Below are 17,500 nucleotides of genomic sequence, written 5' to 3' on the forward strand. Positions count from 1 at the left end.
GAGGGTAATTCCCCCACCGTGAAAGTCTATTTTGATGTAATATCTCTCCTTCAAGAGGAATACCATTCAGATGATCATCCAGCTTTTGTTTCATTTCCCCACCAACAATTTTCTTTTGAATTCAATATATATATATATGTATATATATACATACATATATATACATATATATATATATATTATATATATATATATATATGTGTGTGTGTGTGTGTGTGTGTGTGTGTGTGTGTATGTGTGCGTGTGTGTGTAAATCTTTTTACTGGAAATTGTCATTCAGATAAAAATATACACGTGAATAAAAAAACAATTAATACAAAATAATAATAATAATAATAATAATAATCAGAATAAGCTTTTCTTACTTCCACATGGCGCAGAGAGAACGGAAAGAAGAAATAAACCAAAATCAAACCAGTTAATTCCGGACTTCGATGAATTGTGGAGGAGGCGGCGCTCGAAAGGCTCCCAGTGTCTCACGGCATTTACACGAAATTATTGTCATTTACGAAGTGTTTTTGGAGCCTAATCGGACAAGTCCTTTTCATTTTGTTAAATAAACTATTTCGTAAATTATTAATTGAATTCTCACTTTTGGTTCCCGCGTTGTCCAACTTTTATTCTTCCCTTCGCTAATAAAGAAAAAGAATATCCTGATTCCTCAGGAGAATGCAATCTTTTCTGTTACTGTTCTTAATGTACGAAACATCACGTGACCAATAAAAAGCGGGAATGGCATGACTCCTACTTTTAAGGAAATGATCGACTAAGAGCTCCAATTTTCATATACCTATATATTTATTTTTTATCATTATCATTATCATTATTATCATTAATTTTGTATCGTCATTATTATCATTGTTATTGTTGATGGTGTTGCTGGAGCCGTTGTGTCATTATTATTATCATTAATATTATCACTACCATCCCAATTAAAAATGGTAATATGCCATCTTTTCATATTGCGAGAAAAGGCAATTTGCCATCTTTTCCAGCGGTTACGGGAAACGCGACACCTTTCACGCGACAGGAATTGAGTAGGCGGTATTTATCGAGTTGCCAGATGCTTCCTCCTTCTTTGGATATTTCATGCATATTCGTACTTGGATATCTATAACACCGCACTACCCACCATAAGATATCAAAAGCATCTTGGATATCGTATTCCAAAATACTGTGTAGCTGTAGGAAAAATAACCAGTACAGTAGAATAGCAAATCGTCAACCGCGGCCATCCCCATTACGTCACAGAAGGCCTGTCTCGCCTCCGATCACGAGGCAGCTTTTGATGTCGCGTCGTCTCGCGAGACACCCTAATTGCCATCGAATAATACTCTGGGCCCACTACCAAATATGCAGTTTACATTGTGATGAATGTTATGGATGTCATCGCTATCACAGTTAGTTTACCTGTCCAGCTCATGGATTCCTTAACAAAATACATCGTTATTCATCGTTCTTTCTAAAACATTCCATAAACCAAGTAGAAAAGTGGGGACCATTTTCTATCTGCTCGTGTTGTGAGGTTAAACTGGTCCGAAAATGGCGATGAAAATTAACCTGGGATAAATTTTATATGGAGACTAATTCGCGTCGACACAGGAGATGAGTATAACAATCACTTTTCATTGTCAAGGAATCGTCTAATCACTTTGAAGACGGGAGAGATGCACATTTGTAAGCCCTTACTGGACGTCTCTGGTGGAGCTGGAATTATTGAACAGTCGAGGTCATATTCGTTGTTCTCTTAATCAAGCAGATCCAGCAATATAATCAGATCTACGCAGTAGGAGTGATACTGTGTTTACGTCCTCCAGTACTGTTTACAACTACGTGGAGATCCGTACTACCCGTGACGTCATATGTTGAACGGAAATGAAAGACTGAAAGCGTGCTAGCGTGAATCGGCCGTAAATCTTACATTGGTCTCGAAAGGACTCGATTGACGCATATCTTGGCCTAAAATATCATCGTGGAGACTTGTGCATTATTTCCCACCTTGATATCTCACATATTTACGTTCGTGAGAGATAAAAACGAAAGAATGATAAATTCGTTGATGACTATGTTATGAGGTTACGGAAGTTTAGAAAAGTTTAAAAAAGAACGAAGAAAGCGCGCCTGCGCACTTCATGATTCCTTAGAGGGGACTTTAAAGACGTGATGATGAGGAAGATCAGAAGCGGTTGACTTTCAGGTGAGGTGGACGTTCGTCGTTTTCCCGACAGCCTTGAAGTCATAGCCAAATAGACACTTCTCTCCCCTTGCTCCTCTCTCTTATATTCCTCTGTTTGTTTGTCTCCCTCGATATATCAATCTACCTACCCTTTTATCTGTCTTTGCCTCTCATTGTTGATCCCCTCAAAGGCAAACCAGCTAACCCTCGTTCGAGAGCGAGGCCAACCATCATGGCGCTGAGCGGGAGGCACCTGAGGGTCGGCGCCGACATCTGGGTGCCGTGGGTCGACCTGCGGCGCCGGGAGGACGGGTCCCTCGGCGCCTCCGGGGTCGCCGCCGCCTTCTTCGACATCATCGCCGCTAAGCTCAACTTCTCGTGAGGAGCGAGTGCACGGTTGGAGCCTTTTGTGTAGGAACGAGAGAAGCAGATCAATAGATGTGATAGATAGATAGAGAGAAATTAAAAGATAGCTTATCTAGGAGAAAAAAGAATTGATAAATACAGCAGGTAATTTGGTTGATCAGATAGATTGACAGATAATAACGCGGTTATCTTGCATATGCATTTCGGAATATTTTCAAAGATTTACGTGAATCCAGGTCTTGTTAGATAGTACAATTTCTTCTCAAATTTAATGTCATATACGAAATATTTAAATCAACAGAAATTTTCTAAATCATCCAGAAAAGATTATATACAGTCACGGTTTTCACATTATTAGTTATTATTTTTCCCTTTAATATTCTCTTCATATAATTTATAGGTTATTTCTCGAATTTTCTGCCCACTAACATCAAACATAGCAACATTAACATTGCTTCTTAGTGTCCATTCACAGCTACTCGACATCTAATTTCTCCCTTGACGTTCACACGCAAGGTACACCTTAGTGATGCCCGAGGACAGGGAGTGGGGTCGAGGCCTTCCCAACGGCTCCTTCACCGGCATGATCGGGATGTGTCAGCGGAAGGTAAGGTCTCCGGAGTGTCTTCGAAGTACGCGAGGTGGTTGTCAGTCTCTCTTCGTATTACAGAAAATAAAATGGTATGGTATAAACAATGTATATATATATATATATTTAAAGATAGATATCAATAGATAATGTGTAAAGGTTTAAAAGAAATCCATACGGGATGGAAAAGTGTAAACTACTCATTTGTGTACAACAGATGAATAGGAGGGTTGTTAAAACGTGTAACTAGACTATAGTGCTATGGAGAAAATTAAGAACGCAGACGCGAATATATAATTCATTCTAATTCTCATATACAAGGCTACTCATCCTCTGATGACTTTAGAAAGAATCAGACAAAAGTTATTTATAAGAACGTCTTAAACACGTTACCGATCACCAGTCCATATCAACGCCAGTGAGGACGAGATCGTAAGAACATCTTTTTAACTCCTGTTTTATCAAGGACCGTATACACATACCTTCAGGAGGTGGACATGGCACTGGGGCCCTTCGGAGTGACGTGGGAGCGCGCCCAGGTTGTGGACTTCTCTTCCACGCTTTATGTCGACGGCTTCGGGATCTTCCTGCCGCGGCCTCGTCAGGAGAGAGACTTAATTGGCTTCACCAACCCTCTCGCTTGGCAGGCAAGGCCGAAGAAGTGTTTTTTATCAAGGACGTGTACACGTATGCTTAATATTTGATGATTTGTCGCTTAGTCTGAAAACATATCAGCATATTTATAACCATCATAAGTTCGAAACGATTAAACAAAGGTCATAGTTGTGAGGCTCTCTTGCTTCCAACAGATTAATTTCTTCCGGAAATTGAACTTCCACAAATATCTGGCAGTAAGGACCAAATACCGTCTCCATGGAATAGAATCGTCACATTTTCTATTTCCTCTCAGGTCTGGGCCGCTCTTGGGGCCGTCCTCCTCTTTACACTCGCCCTAGGTGTTGTCTTGAACTTGCTGGCAAGACGGTGCTTCAGGCCAACAGATGGCTCTGCCGGTGCTGGGGAGGATCAAGCCAATATTGTCTTACGCCCACTCTGGGTCGTGCAGGCTTTGCTCATTGGATGTGAGTTTGGGGCCGTGATCTTTTCAGTGGTGTAGGGCAACCAACTACTCTTTGATAGTCCTTTTAGAGTAATGAATGGCCAATGTTGCAATTAATAATGACATGCGGCTTATGTAACTAAGAACAGGTATATAGATAGATAGATAAATAAATAGAAAGATAGATAAATAGAAAGATAGATAGATAAATAGAAGATAGATATAGATAGATAAATAGAAAGATAGATAGATAAATATATAGATAGATAGATAAATAGATAGATAGATAGATAAATAGAAGGAGAGATGAATAGATAGATAGAAAAATAAATAGAAAGATGGATGGATGGACGGACGGCTAGATGGATGGATGAATAAACTGAGTGAAAGATGGATTGATAGATGTAGAAATAGATAGAACTATAGACAGAGATACACAGTAGGTATAGACAGCCAGATAAGTAGGTAGATAGACTTATAGAAAGATAAAAAAAAATAAACAGGCATAGATATACATATACCATAGCTATCCATCTACTTAAACATACACATACATATATATACGCACACAAACAAACGCTCACCTAATATGTATGCACGCTTGAATGCATACATATACCATAACTATACATCTGCTTAAACATATACATACACACAGACGCACACCTATATACATGCACGCTGAATGTATGCATATACCATAACTATACATCTGCTTAAACATACACATACATATGTACACACAAACGCACACCTCCTGTATACATGCACGCTTGTATGTGAGTCTCCCGTTAAGACAGCCATCGAGAAGCTTCCGTCACGCCCCAGCAGTCGCGTGCTCCTCGCCGCTTGGCTCCTGGCCGGGCTCATCCTCAGCTCGGCTTACAGGGGCGTGCTCACCTCTCTGCTTGCCGTGCCCAGGGTGACCGTGCCCGTCGACTCTCTCGAGGATCTGGTCAGCTACGGCAAGATCCCCTGGGCCAACGAGAAGGGCACGTCGCTGCATCAGCTGTTTGGGGTGAGGCCGCCAACATGGGTTAGCAGAAGACGCTGTTTTTTTTATCTTTTTTTTCGAATTCCAGCCTCCCCTGCCCCCCTCCCCCCTCACTGACTGGCACGTCCCCTGACCCCTCCCTCCCCCCTCCTCTCCCATTCCTCAAATATTGCATTTTACTGGCATGCTAATGTTTGCGCTTCTTTTTGTGAAAACGGTTTGTCAGAGTCCGCCATACCTCATAGCTCTCCAATGGTTAGTTAAAAGCGAAATAAATGTGCTAGACATCTAACGTCATATAGCACTATAGGAAGGTATAATAAAGGGTGATGTCAGGTGATAGTTGCTATGCGTCAAGTATCTAGAGTAATGTTGAAAGGTTGAAGATGGGGAAGGGGTTGATGAGGGAAAGGGTTATGGTGGTTTAGGTAAGGGAATTAGATGATAGTTCAATATAATTATCCCTTTTCTTGAGCCTTCGCCTTCCCCTTAGCCGCCCTTCGTTCTCCCCGAGGGCGGCGCACTCCCGGGTTAAAAACCACCTGCCTAAGACGAGGGTTACTATTATTATGAGTTGAACTGGAGATAGCTGTTATCATTATCATAATAATGATGATGATGATAGTGATGGTGATGGTATGATTATTCTCATTCATTATTGATATTGTTATCATAACTTATTTTATTATCATTATCATCATCATCATTAATGCGTTCATTGTCATAGTTGTTAATATTATCAGTTTTTAATCATCGTCATGGTATCATTGTTGTTGAAATTACTATAATTATAATTACTATTGCTTTTTTTCTTTGTAATTATTTCATTTCTGTTGTGGCTGTTGCTATTACTATTGTTACTGTTATTAGAATAAAGCAGGTAGAAATAGCAGATTTTTCAAAGGAGACAATGCTACCACACATAATACCAAACGTCACCAATAAACAAGGCAGCAAATTAAGTGATAAACAATGAAAAGTATTTTTCCACATTGTTTTAGTTACGAAAATAGACATTTGCTAAACGATACATAGATATGATTTCTTCCCCATCATTTGTAACAAAAAGAGACATTTGCTAATAAATTTGAAAAAAAAATGCACTTTTTACGTTAACGAAGTGACATTTGCTTATTGATGAAAATATATTTCTCCACTGTCCTTTGTAACGAAAAGAGACATTTGCTAATGATTTTTAATATATATATATATATATATATATATATATATATATATATATATATATATATCTGTCCATTCTTAAGGTAACGAAAAGACATATGGTAACTGATAAGAATATAGGATTCCCCCCCGAAACGAAATTAGACATTTGCCAATAATTTGAAAAAATGCACTTTCGCTTTTACGAAGAGACACATGCTAATTAATTTTTAAGAAATATTATTTCTCCACCATCTCTTATAACGAAAAGAAACATTTGTTAATAATTGAAAGGTATAATTTCTAAGGTAACAAAGAGACACATGCTAATTGATAAAAACGATAATATCCCCCCTCCCATCCTTTGTAACGAAGAGGGTAGGGCACTAACACAACATCCCTCACCAGGACGCTACTTCAGGCCTGTACAAGACGATCCACGACGAAGGAACTTTGGTCGTGAATGCTTACGAGGCGAGAGAGAGGATCAAGAAGGAAAGCATGGCTGTCCTCTGTGACTTCTTTACCATGAGGAAGGTACGGGGGTTGTATGAGTATTTTTTTTTAGGGGGGAGCCTTGGGGTGTGGAATGATATGGTACATTCTGGGACTCAGATGAATTACGTGAAAAGGAGATTTTGCAGTATTGTTTAGTCTCATTGCATGTTCGTAGTTATCTTCTGTATGTAAAGGCTCTCTGAATAGGACTAACATAAATTTAAATGTGATATTGTGGTGGTTAGTGTTTTCGACGTTCCTACTTCTTTTGTAGGTTTAATTTGTCTGCCTGCTTACCGCTCTATCTCTTTATCTGCCTATCTGTATATTGATCTATCTGTCTATCTAGCTATCTCTTCCTCCCCCTCCATACATCCCTCTCTGTCTCTATATATCTGTATGCCCTCCCCCAGCCCTCGCTCCCACTCTCCCTATGTTTCTGTCTGACTGACACTTTATCTATCTATTTATCTCTCCCTCCCTCAATCCCTCTCTCTCTCTCTCCCTCCCTCCCTTCATCTCTGTCTCCCCCTCCCTTTGTCTCTCTCCGTCTCTCTCCCCCTCCCTTCGTCACACTCCCCCTCCCTTCATCTCTGTCTCCCCCTCACCTTCCCTTCGTCTCTCTCTCTCTGTCTCTCTCTCTTTCCCTCCCCCTCCCTTCATCTCTCTCTCTCCCTCTCCCTCTCCAAGATCATGAGTGACGACTTCACACAAACGGGCGCCTGCAACTACTACATCGCCGCCGAGCCCATCAAGTCGGCCCCGCTCGCCTTCGCCTTCCCCAAGAGGAGCCCGCTGGTGCGTCACTTCGACACGTGGTGAGAGGAACGGAAATACTGTACCTTCTTTTCCGTGGGGTCGAGAGAAGAAAGTTTGGGTCGCGTGCTGTCGATAATGTGTGCTAAGAGATGTGGCGAGAGCGGGACTGAATTTGCATTATAGTTCGAGAGATCTGTGATACTTTTTTGTGATGAATATATGTAAGCTATATACTGTGTGTGTGTATGTATATATTTATATGTTTATATATATATATATATATATATATATATATACATATATATATATATATATATATATATATATATATATATATATATATATATATATATATATGCATATATATATATACATATATATATATATTTATAATTATACAATATATATACATACATATACATATATATATACATATACATACACATATATATATATATATATATATATATATATATATATATATATATATATATATATATATATATATATATATATATGTATGTATGTATGTGTGTGTGTGTGTGTGTGTGTGTGTGTGTGTGTGTATGCTTATATATGTGTATGTGTGTGTGCGTATATATATATATATATATATATATATATATATATATATATATATATATATATATATATATATATTGGATATATCTATATTTATTCCTTTATATATTCATTTTTCATGCATATCCTCGGAACAACAGGATGGCCGCGCTGGTGGAGTCCGGGATGGTGAGCCGCAGCGTCCTGGCACTGACCTCGAACGCCACGGCCTGCCTGGTGGCTCCGGGGAAGGAGGAGGGCGCCGAAGGGTCACTGGCGTTCACCTTGTTTGACCTCGCCGGCGGCTTCTTGCTTCTGGCTGGAGGCGAGTGATCGGCTGAGGTTGGAGGCGAAGGGTTGGGCTTCTAGGGGAATTTTTTTTCCTTCTATTATCATTATAATTATAATTAACATGATTATAATTATAATAATAGTTATAACTGTGATAATGATTATAATTATAATAATAATTATAATTATAATAATTATGATAATATAATTATTATGATTATAATTATTATGTTAATTATAGTCAGTTATTAGTCTTATTGTTATTTTCATTATAATTCTTATCATGATTATTATTGCTATTATTATCATTGTTAATATTATTGTTACTGTTATCATTATTGTTACAATTTGTATTGGTATTATTATTATTATTATTATCACTTTAAAGATATTTATGGTTATTATTGTCATTTTAAAGATTTTTATGGTTCTTATTATCATTATAGAAATTATCAAATTATATGATTAGTATGTCCGTTATTCTTACCATCAGTACTACTACTACTATAATTTCTATCATGACCATTATTAGTTAATATTATCATCATTCTTAGATTATTATTAATAATATTATATTTATCATTTTAAATATTAATATTACTATTATCATTATCATTGTTATTATTATCATGATTATGATAATTCTTATTTTCATTATTATTTGATAATACTAATAATATTACTATTAATAATAGTAATAATGATATTAATGATGCTGCTGATAATAGTAATAATATCAATAAGCAATATTATCACCAATATTCATATTTGTTTTTATAATAATAATAATAATAATAATAATAATAATAATAATAATAATAATAATAATAAAAATAATAATGATTTTTTTTAAAGTATGAGTATTATCATCATTATTATTTTTTTATCATATTATAATGATCATTATCATTACTATCATTATTACTACACACGCACGCGCGCACGCAGACGCACACAAACAAACACGCACACACACACACATATACATAACCACGCACACACACACACATATACACACACACACACACACACACACACACACACACACACACACACACACACACACACACACACACATATATAAACACGCACACAAAGAAAGAATGAAAACCTATCGTGTCATAACGCGCTTACTGTGCTCTGTTCCAGGTCAGCTGTTGGCCGCTGCAGTCCTTGTGGGCGAGAGACTCAGAGGCTTTCTTCGCAAAAATTAGTTTCTCTGCCTATGAAGAATTTGCTAAAAAAATGGCTCTTCGATTAACACGAAGAAAATGTTGATTAGTTTTCTGCCTTGGTATCCCACGACTTTGATTTAGTTAGCCTAAAATATTGTATATGTGTAGGGTCCACGTAGCCCTCCAAGTTAGTTTTGGTAGGTCGGTATATATTCATTCTAGGACGCATCTTTATGAAAATTATTATACTCGAAAATGAAATGTCAGGTCTGGAAACTAGCACCCTTAAGAAAGGGACTTTTCTATACATGTAGACAAAAATATTGTATATCAAAAATGTTTTACTCCGGAACGATTACACAGGTTTTGTGTTAAACCAGTTTATTTTTTTTTAAATACTTTAATAGCATATATTTGGTATCATATATGCAAATGTACACACAAAAGGGACTTTAGCTTCCGATTCAATGCTGCCATCAGAGACCTTGTTCTCTGGTCACTGTTAGCATTAGGACCTTGTCACTGTAGGCACTCGTCTCGTATTGTTTAGTTATAACGATGCGCAGACACACTTTGCTCTTGGCTCCTGTATATAATCACAAGGTGTCTAAAGAGCTGTCCAGGAAGGTACCTGAAATGAGGGACTGCAAAAAGGAAGGGACGAGTCACTCCATTGTGAGGAAACCCATTTGTTCAACTCTTCATTTCCTTATGAACTTGACCTGGGGGGCAAATAAAACAAATAAAAGTAATTGTTTATATTCATTATATATTACTATTTAATTTTTGTTAAGAGTTGTATTTACAGATATTCTGAATTAAACGAAAATTCTGGCGTTGAGAGATCTGATGCCACCACTGTATTTTGAGCAAATCTGCCATTCTTAATGAGACCTACAACTGAAAGAGTAACACTTACCTTGATTTCCACAAAAAGGACAAAGGAACAATTCAGAGTGAGATTAATGAATATCCGCATTGCACATAATGTCATAAGATAAAAAATCAGGTTCCTTGATACTTGCTTAGCTATAGATTAACTAATATACAAACATATTCATGTGGAAGGCCGTTACTAGTGAGCATACTCGCCACAAACGGAGGGGGTACTTCTAGACAATTTTTAGTCATTTGTTAGCTATAATCATTTCATTTTGGATACAAAATAGGTATTATTTACATATTTATGTCTTTATTTATTTCATGTATACAAGCTTTATCGCATAAAATTATTTTGGGTTCTGGTCTTCTGTATCCTTTACATCTTCCTTAATTATGCTGTTTTAAAAAAACTGCTGGTTTCCTATCAATTTCTTGTATTTTGATATGGTGTTCTTCCTGGCTGATTCTTGAACATGGTTAGTTGGCAATGACGTCTAGTTCTTCTGCATATTATGTCTTTATTTTCCAGTCTTTATTCTTGCTTCTTCAATCCATTAATATTATACTGCCTTGTATTTCTAAGTGGCATTAAAACTAGTCACATTTTTTTTCTGGATATGGTTAGTGTTAACTTCCAGTCATATATTTTATTACTGAAAAGACTATCTAGCTCATTGTACATTCGTTAACTGCTTGACCATTTCACTGAAGGTAATACTGGATTAACTATTCATCAAACTGGACAGTTTCTTCTGTATTTTGAATAGTCTGTGGATTAATCCAAAAGTTATGAGTAATTTTTTAAAAGCTATTACATACAACGCACTAAAATTATTGTATTGTAAATCTTGGATAATGAAATACAAAGTAATATAGCCATAATTGTAATATATTTACACGAGATTTCATATATACAAAAAATTCTTTTCCTAAATGCAAGACATTCACATTATAAATACTGTCTTGACAATCTATAGATAATCATATCTCTAAGACAGTACATGTTCTACCAAAATCCTGAACAGTAAAATCAGCTCCTTTATCATAATTATAATAATAATTATGATAATTATAATAATAAAACAAATAATAACAATCACAATCATAATCATAATAATAATAACAATAATAATGATAAACATTTAGCTTGATTTAAAATCAGTGTTTTTTGTGGTCGTCATTATTAAAATCATAAGCTGATGCTAATGATAATGATAATGATAATGATGATAATAATAAAGACAATAATAATAAAAAAAAATAATGAAAACATCAACAACACTACATTATAATAATGACAGTGCCATCTATTATTATATAATATACGAAGATAGCTCTGCAACCTTCACTAGTAACAAACTAGAGGAATTGAAAATAAAAATATATCATTAACCACACCTAATTTAACCATAATTACTTTAAGTTAGGTAGACAATTAACAATTCACCTTGAGTGATGTATTTCTCAACATGCAAACAAACTTTGAACTTTGTAAGCCTCACATAACTCCTGTGAGATGAACTATGAAATTTTGAGATCTTCCTTGAATTTGCCACAAAATTGCATCTTCTCAGAAAACATAAGCCTACTGCATAATAATGGATGAACACTTTAAACAGATTTACATAAATAAAATTTGAGATTTCTTGCACACTGATGAAGGTCTGATGATGAATTACCAACCTGCTTCAATCTTAACTCTCAATGCCGCAAGTTTGAAATGACGGCCTGAGAAAAGTCAAAGGTGGTAGAGTGTCCTCCCATATCCTTGGTTCGTACCTGGGGCGGAAGGATTAAAAACAAAAAGAGGGATTGAGATCTATGTCTGTGGGCAAGTTACAGCAGTATGCTAGGAAAGATCAAGAAAAAGAAAAAATGGAAATATTAATAAATAAAAATAAGATGTCTACCACTATATTTTCCTCTGCTGAGTCTTTAAATCATGCAGCATTCAGTACATTCTTGACTAGATGTCCATAAAAGGATAATTATCTATAAACTATTATGGTAAATAAATGCATTTTTCCTCTAATATGAGATCATAAACATATTCATACTTTTACACGGTAAAAAATAAATTATCTATTCTTACTCAGAAAAAAAAAGAGCTATCTTGAATGGATCCTGTACAAACACTTAAGGTTATAAACAAACATCGAAACAGTTTGGAATTTCAAAGAATTGAGAGATCAAGTCTTTAGGTAGATATTATTTGGTTCTAAGTGTTTACTTAGATTTTTTTCTTATTTTTTGTGTAACAGTAACCTGACTATATTAGTTGCCGTGCACTAAACTCAAACTATTTTTGTGATTAAGTAAAAACACTATCCACACTAGTTAATAAATAAAGGAGCTACTGCTCATCCACACCTCTAGACAAGCTTTACTGTCACAATTCTGCCCTCACAGATATGATAATCTAAGGTGTAGCAGTGATATATACAATATAATACTATCATCTTTTACGTCTGCACTTCACTATTGTTATGAATACTAGTGTCATTGTGATATTAAGTCCTTCTGGCCTTTACACGCCTCACTCTCACTGTTGGAGGTTGGCGATGACTGCATTTGCGAAGGCTGTGGTTGTGGCAAAACCACCCATATCCTTCGTCCTCACCTACAGCCGGGCAAGAAGCAAACAAAAGTGAAGTCAGTATGAGTGTGAGACAGTTGAATATGAGTGCCTATGAGAGTAAGTGTATATATATATATATATATATATATATATATATATATATATATATATATATATATATATATATATATATATTATATATATATTTGAAGAGTCTACCTATGAATGAGTGAATTCATTTGCCATTTTTAAACAGACCCATGACTGTTTCCCACTAGTGTTTTTGCATACTGTTTTGATTACAAACCAAGAGTTCATTTGATGAACACATTTAATCAAAACTCATGCACCCAAAATATTCCCAACAAAAAGGTAGAATTCAGTTTTTCTTGTAATAAAGGATTAAACCTCACTGGACTTGCTGCATGTATTTCATTCAACTAGGAAACAGTGAATTATGGCTAGGTAAGGATTCCAGGGAACCCCAAATTGTGATGGACAATTTCATTATACAGACAGGGCTTCTCATAATTTAGTCTGTTCTAATGGGGGTAGGCTGTATAAAATCATAGTTGGAAACTATTCAATACAGCACCATTATAAGACAGCTGAGAGTACATGCATCACTGAATGTGCCTAAGTATGCAATGAATGTTTTTTTTTCTGTGGTGACTCCAGCATCTTTTCTCTGTGATAGATCATTACTACATGGTTGCCAACATGAAGCCAAAGCAATGTGCAGAATGCAATGGCACAGAGTTACAGACACATATAGCAACTGTCAAAATTAACAAAAGGTTACAAGACAAGTTTATCAACCTTGTAACTACATGTATATTTCCAGGATAGGTTTACTTCTTCCATTTACTTGGAGTATGCTATAATCAGCAATACCTATATATAACTTGAAATGATTTAGCAAATATTGCCATTTATGAAGCATTCTTCTTAACTACGAATCTGTAATAGAATACAAGTTTTATAAAATGAGCATTAAATATAAGTGAAATGCAACTGAAGAACAACTTAATGCTATAGGAACTACACTTTTGTCAGGTCAGCTCCAGTTTTAGGTATTAAATCAAAAACTGATAATAAAGCTATCCTAATATCACCTACATGATTCTAGCCCATAGACCATAAACAGGGTAGGTTACTGAACTACTTATATAATCTATATCTCATACAAATCTTACCCAACTCTATTTATCCTATGTCACTGTCAACTCCCTTAAATTCCCTAAAGAAAACTAACCCAACTTTTCCCCTGAAACTCTAAAGAGAGTGACTGACCATTATATCATACCAAACAACCAAGTACACTTGAGCTTAATTCTTCAGAGGAATCAAGATACCCTAAACTAACATTTCCTCCCTGAGAATCCTTTTCTTCACCTTTGTAAAATACAAATAGAATCTAGACAAATCTCTATCTGAAATCATCCCCTAAAAAAGAAACTGAAAAGTAAAATAATCAAAATACTAATAGCAAACTAGAGTGTTCCTCACCTTCCCGACTCGAATGACTCGGTCAACTGAATTCCTGATCATGTCGCCATAGTACTGCAAGTTGATGTGGTTAAGCATATTTGCCGAGGCAAGCAACATGGCGGTTGGGTTGGCGACATTCTTACCTACGGCTTCACTGAAGGTGTGACGTGCACCCTGGAATACAGCAAGGGAATGAGGTAAATTTAGAAATACATGATATTGGATGACAGTTCTATCTTTGGTAGAGGTTAAATCTTTAATAATCTTCTTTTTGATAGTGATGGAACAAAAACAATAATTGTATAGTTGTCATCAACATTACATTGATAATCTATTTTTGGAATACATATACATATATATACATACATATATAGAAACCTATATACAGACATAAATAATATATAACATATAATGTATAATGAATGTATATAAAATATATATATATATATATATATATATATATATATATATATATATATATATATATATATATATATATATATATATATTATATATATATATTATATATTATATATATATATATTATATATTACATATTACATATTATATATTATATATCATATATCATATATATCATATATCATATATAATATATCATATATCATATATCATATATCATATATCATATATCATATATCATATATCATATATCATATATCATATTCTATATTCATATTTATATTTATATTTATATTTATATTTATATTTATATTTATATTCATATTCTATATTCTACATTCTATATTTTATATTTTATATTTTATATTTTATATATATATATATATATATATATATATATATATATATATATATATATATATATATATATATATATATATATATATATACTGCTATGAATTTTTCAAATATATGGAAGAAGAAAAACTCTCTCAAAGAACGTACTGGCTCAAACACCACAGAGTCGCTAGAATATGATGCTCCAGCCACAACTCCAGCTCCCCCTACAAGACCAGCTGCTAGGTTGTCAATGATGTTGCCATAGAGGTTGGGTAGCACCAAGACGTCAAACTGGTGCGGATTGGAGACCATCTGCATAGTGCAGTTGTCCACAATCATGTTGGAGAACTCGATGTTTGGATACATGGCTGCCACCTGTTGTAGGGTTTAAGGTGTGGAAATGGTGCATAAGTCAGGTATTCTCCTAAATATATCCCAAGATTTGAATAAATTGTATGAGATGGATAAAAAAATTATGAATAAGTTTCATAATAAAATCTATCTTTCCTTAAAAATATCTTGTGATAAGATAACTGACTGCTTTCCATAAAAAAAAACTATGAAATTCTTATATCATAACCTAATCACACAATTTTTTTATCAGAAATACAAAGAGCTTACCTCTTCACACTGCTTCAGGAAGAGACCATCACCAAGCTTCATGATGTTGGCCTTGTGCACTGCTGTCACCTTCTTGCGGCCATGCTTGGTAGCATAGTCGAAGGCGAACTTGGCAATGCGCCTACACTTCTGGCGGGTCATGATCTTCAGACATTCAACCACTCCTGCAACGCTCTCATGCTCTAGGGCTGAGTATTCACCCTCAGTCTGCTCACGGATGACCACCATGTCGATATTCTTGTGCCGAACATTAATGCCATCTAGTGACTTTACATGAACGACATTGGCATACAAGTCCAACTCATCCCTGCAATTTCATTTAGGAACTATCTTTAAGATCTGGTAAAAATGGGAAAACATGAATCCTAATTATCAATGACCCCTTCATTATCAAGTGCACTTGGAAAAAGATTTATATTTTATCAAACCCCCTAAACTGTTTCAAGATATTTTTCTCAAATGAGTTAGAGCAGTTTGGAACAATACTAAATAGAAAATATCATTACATAAATCAACTGTAATTCTAGCAATGGTTAGACATATAAACCCAACAGCCCCTTAAACCTTGCATGCCCTTACCTGAGCTTCATGTTAAGAGTCTTGAGCTCACCATCTGAGCTGTGGTCAGGGGTGGCCAGAATACCCTTGAGGCAGAGGCGGTTCCGCTTGATGCTATCCACGACATCATCAAGGCTCTCTGACCTCCTGGCATAAAGCTCAGTAAGGTAGTGCTCCTCAAAATCCACCGGGACGCCAGCGTTCTGGAAGACATCGAGGACCACTTGGCACAGCTCAGGCCCCACGCCATCACCAGGGATCAAGGTGGCTGTGGTCCTGCCCTCCGGCTTGCTCACAGGAGCTTGCTATTAAGAGGAGAAGGATTAGCTTCATTGGATTTTACTCTAATTATTTTTTTCCCTGCAACTTTAAGACAGCCTAGCATAATAACACATGACTATACAAAGATATAGATAGTGGGCATCTGATAGAGAGAGAAGTAGAGTGGGAGAGAGGAAGGGAGGTAGGAGGGAAAGGAAGAGAAAAAGGGGAAAGAGAAAGATATCAAGATTTGAAGCCTATTAAAGTATTCTGAATTATCTTGTACTTAATCTTAACAATTATTACTCTATATTTTTTGCATTACAGCTAATATAACTCAATACTACAAAACTGTCAAAGAAATTACCCTAATAAAAACTACATGAATAACTGTCTTCTATTTGACTGTATTTTAACATTTTCATAAAACAAAAACACAATGGCAGTATATCTTGCTCTATCCACTTTCACATTACTCTCATCTATTTCAAACCTTGAGAACAAGTACTAATGTTAATGATTTCATAAATGCAGTGAATAACCCACTTGATACAATCAACTGCTTTTCAACAGCTCTATCTGCTTTGAATGAATGTAGTTAAACTGAAGATAGAATGTGGTATAAAAGTATAAAAAGTGAAGCACTCAAATAAAATATAAAATTTCCTAGACTAACAACAGTCTAGATAGGGAAGCAAGCAATATGAGCTAAATAAAAGC

General features: G+C 35.4%; 2 protein-coding genes across 3 annotated transcripts in view; one reads left to right on the forward strand and one right to left on the reverse strand.

Moving 5' to 3' along the window:
• The first annotated feature begins 2,408 nt into the window (after positions 1–2,408).
• LOC113803339 (probable glutamate receptor) lies at positions 2,409–10,858 on the forward strand. Its single transcript, XM_070138070.1, has 9 exons — positions 2,409–2,554; positions 3,059–3,149; positions 3,620–3,778; positions 4,042–4,213; positions 4,935–5,209; positions 6,755–6,883; positions 7,535–7,662; positions 8,326–8,489; positions 9,605–10,858. Exons 1-9 carry the CDS (start codon positions 2,409–2,411, stop codon positions 9,667–9,669), a joined length of 1,329 nt encoding a protein of 442 aa, XP_069994171.1. The 3' UTR covers positions 9,670–10,858.
• Positions 10,859–11,380: 522 nt separating this feature from the next.
• Positions 11,381–17,500, reverse strand: part of Idh3b (isocitrate dehydrogenase [NAD] subunit beta, mitochondrial) — a 12,642-nt gene continuing 6,522 nt past the window's right edge. Inside the window, exons 3-7 of one of the 2 annotated variants that reach the window (XM_027354101.2) lie at positions 16,541–16,824; positions 15,962–16,268; positions 15,506–15,715; positions 14,600–14,755; positions 11,381–12,291 (exon numbers count right to left, since the gene is read on the reverse strand). In XM_027354101.2, coding sequence (XP_027209902.2) covers positions 12,214–12,291; positions 14,600–14,755; positions 15,506–15,715; positions 15,962–16,268; positions 16,541–16,824 — 1,035 coding nt within the window. In that variant the 3' untranslated portion in view covers positions 11,381–12,213. Of the gene's footprint in view, positions 13,133–14,599; positions 14,756–15,505; positions 15,716–15,961; positions 16,269–16,540; positions 16,825–17,500 lie in introns of both variants that reach the window. The other variant, XM_027354102.2, reaches the window with a different exon arrangement.

This window comes from Penaeus vannamei, chromosome 24 (genome assembly GCF_042767895.1).
Source record: "Penaeus vannamei isolate JL-2024 chromosome 24, ASM4276789v1, whole genome shotgun sequence".
In the NCBI taxonomy this organism is placed as follows: Eukaryota; Metazoa; Arthropoda; class Malacostraca; order Decapoda; family Penaeidae; genus Penaeus; species Penaeus vannamei.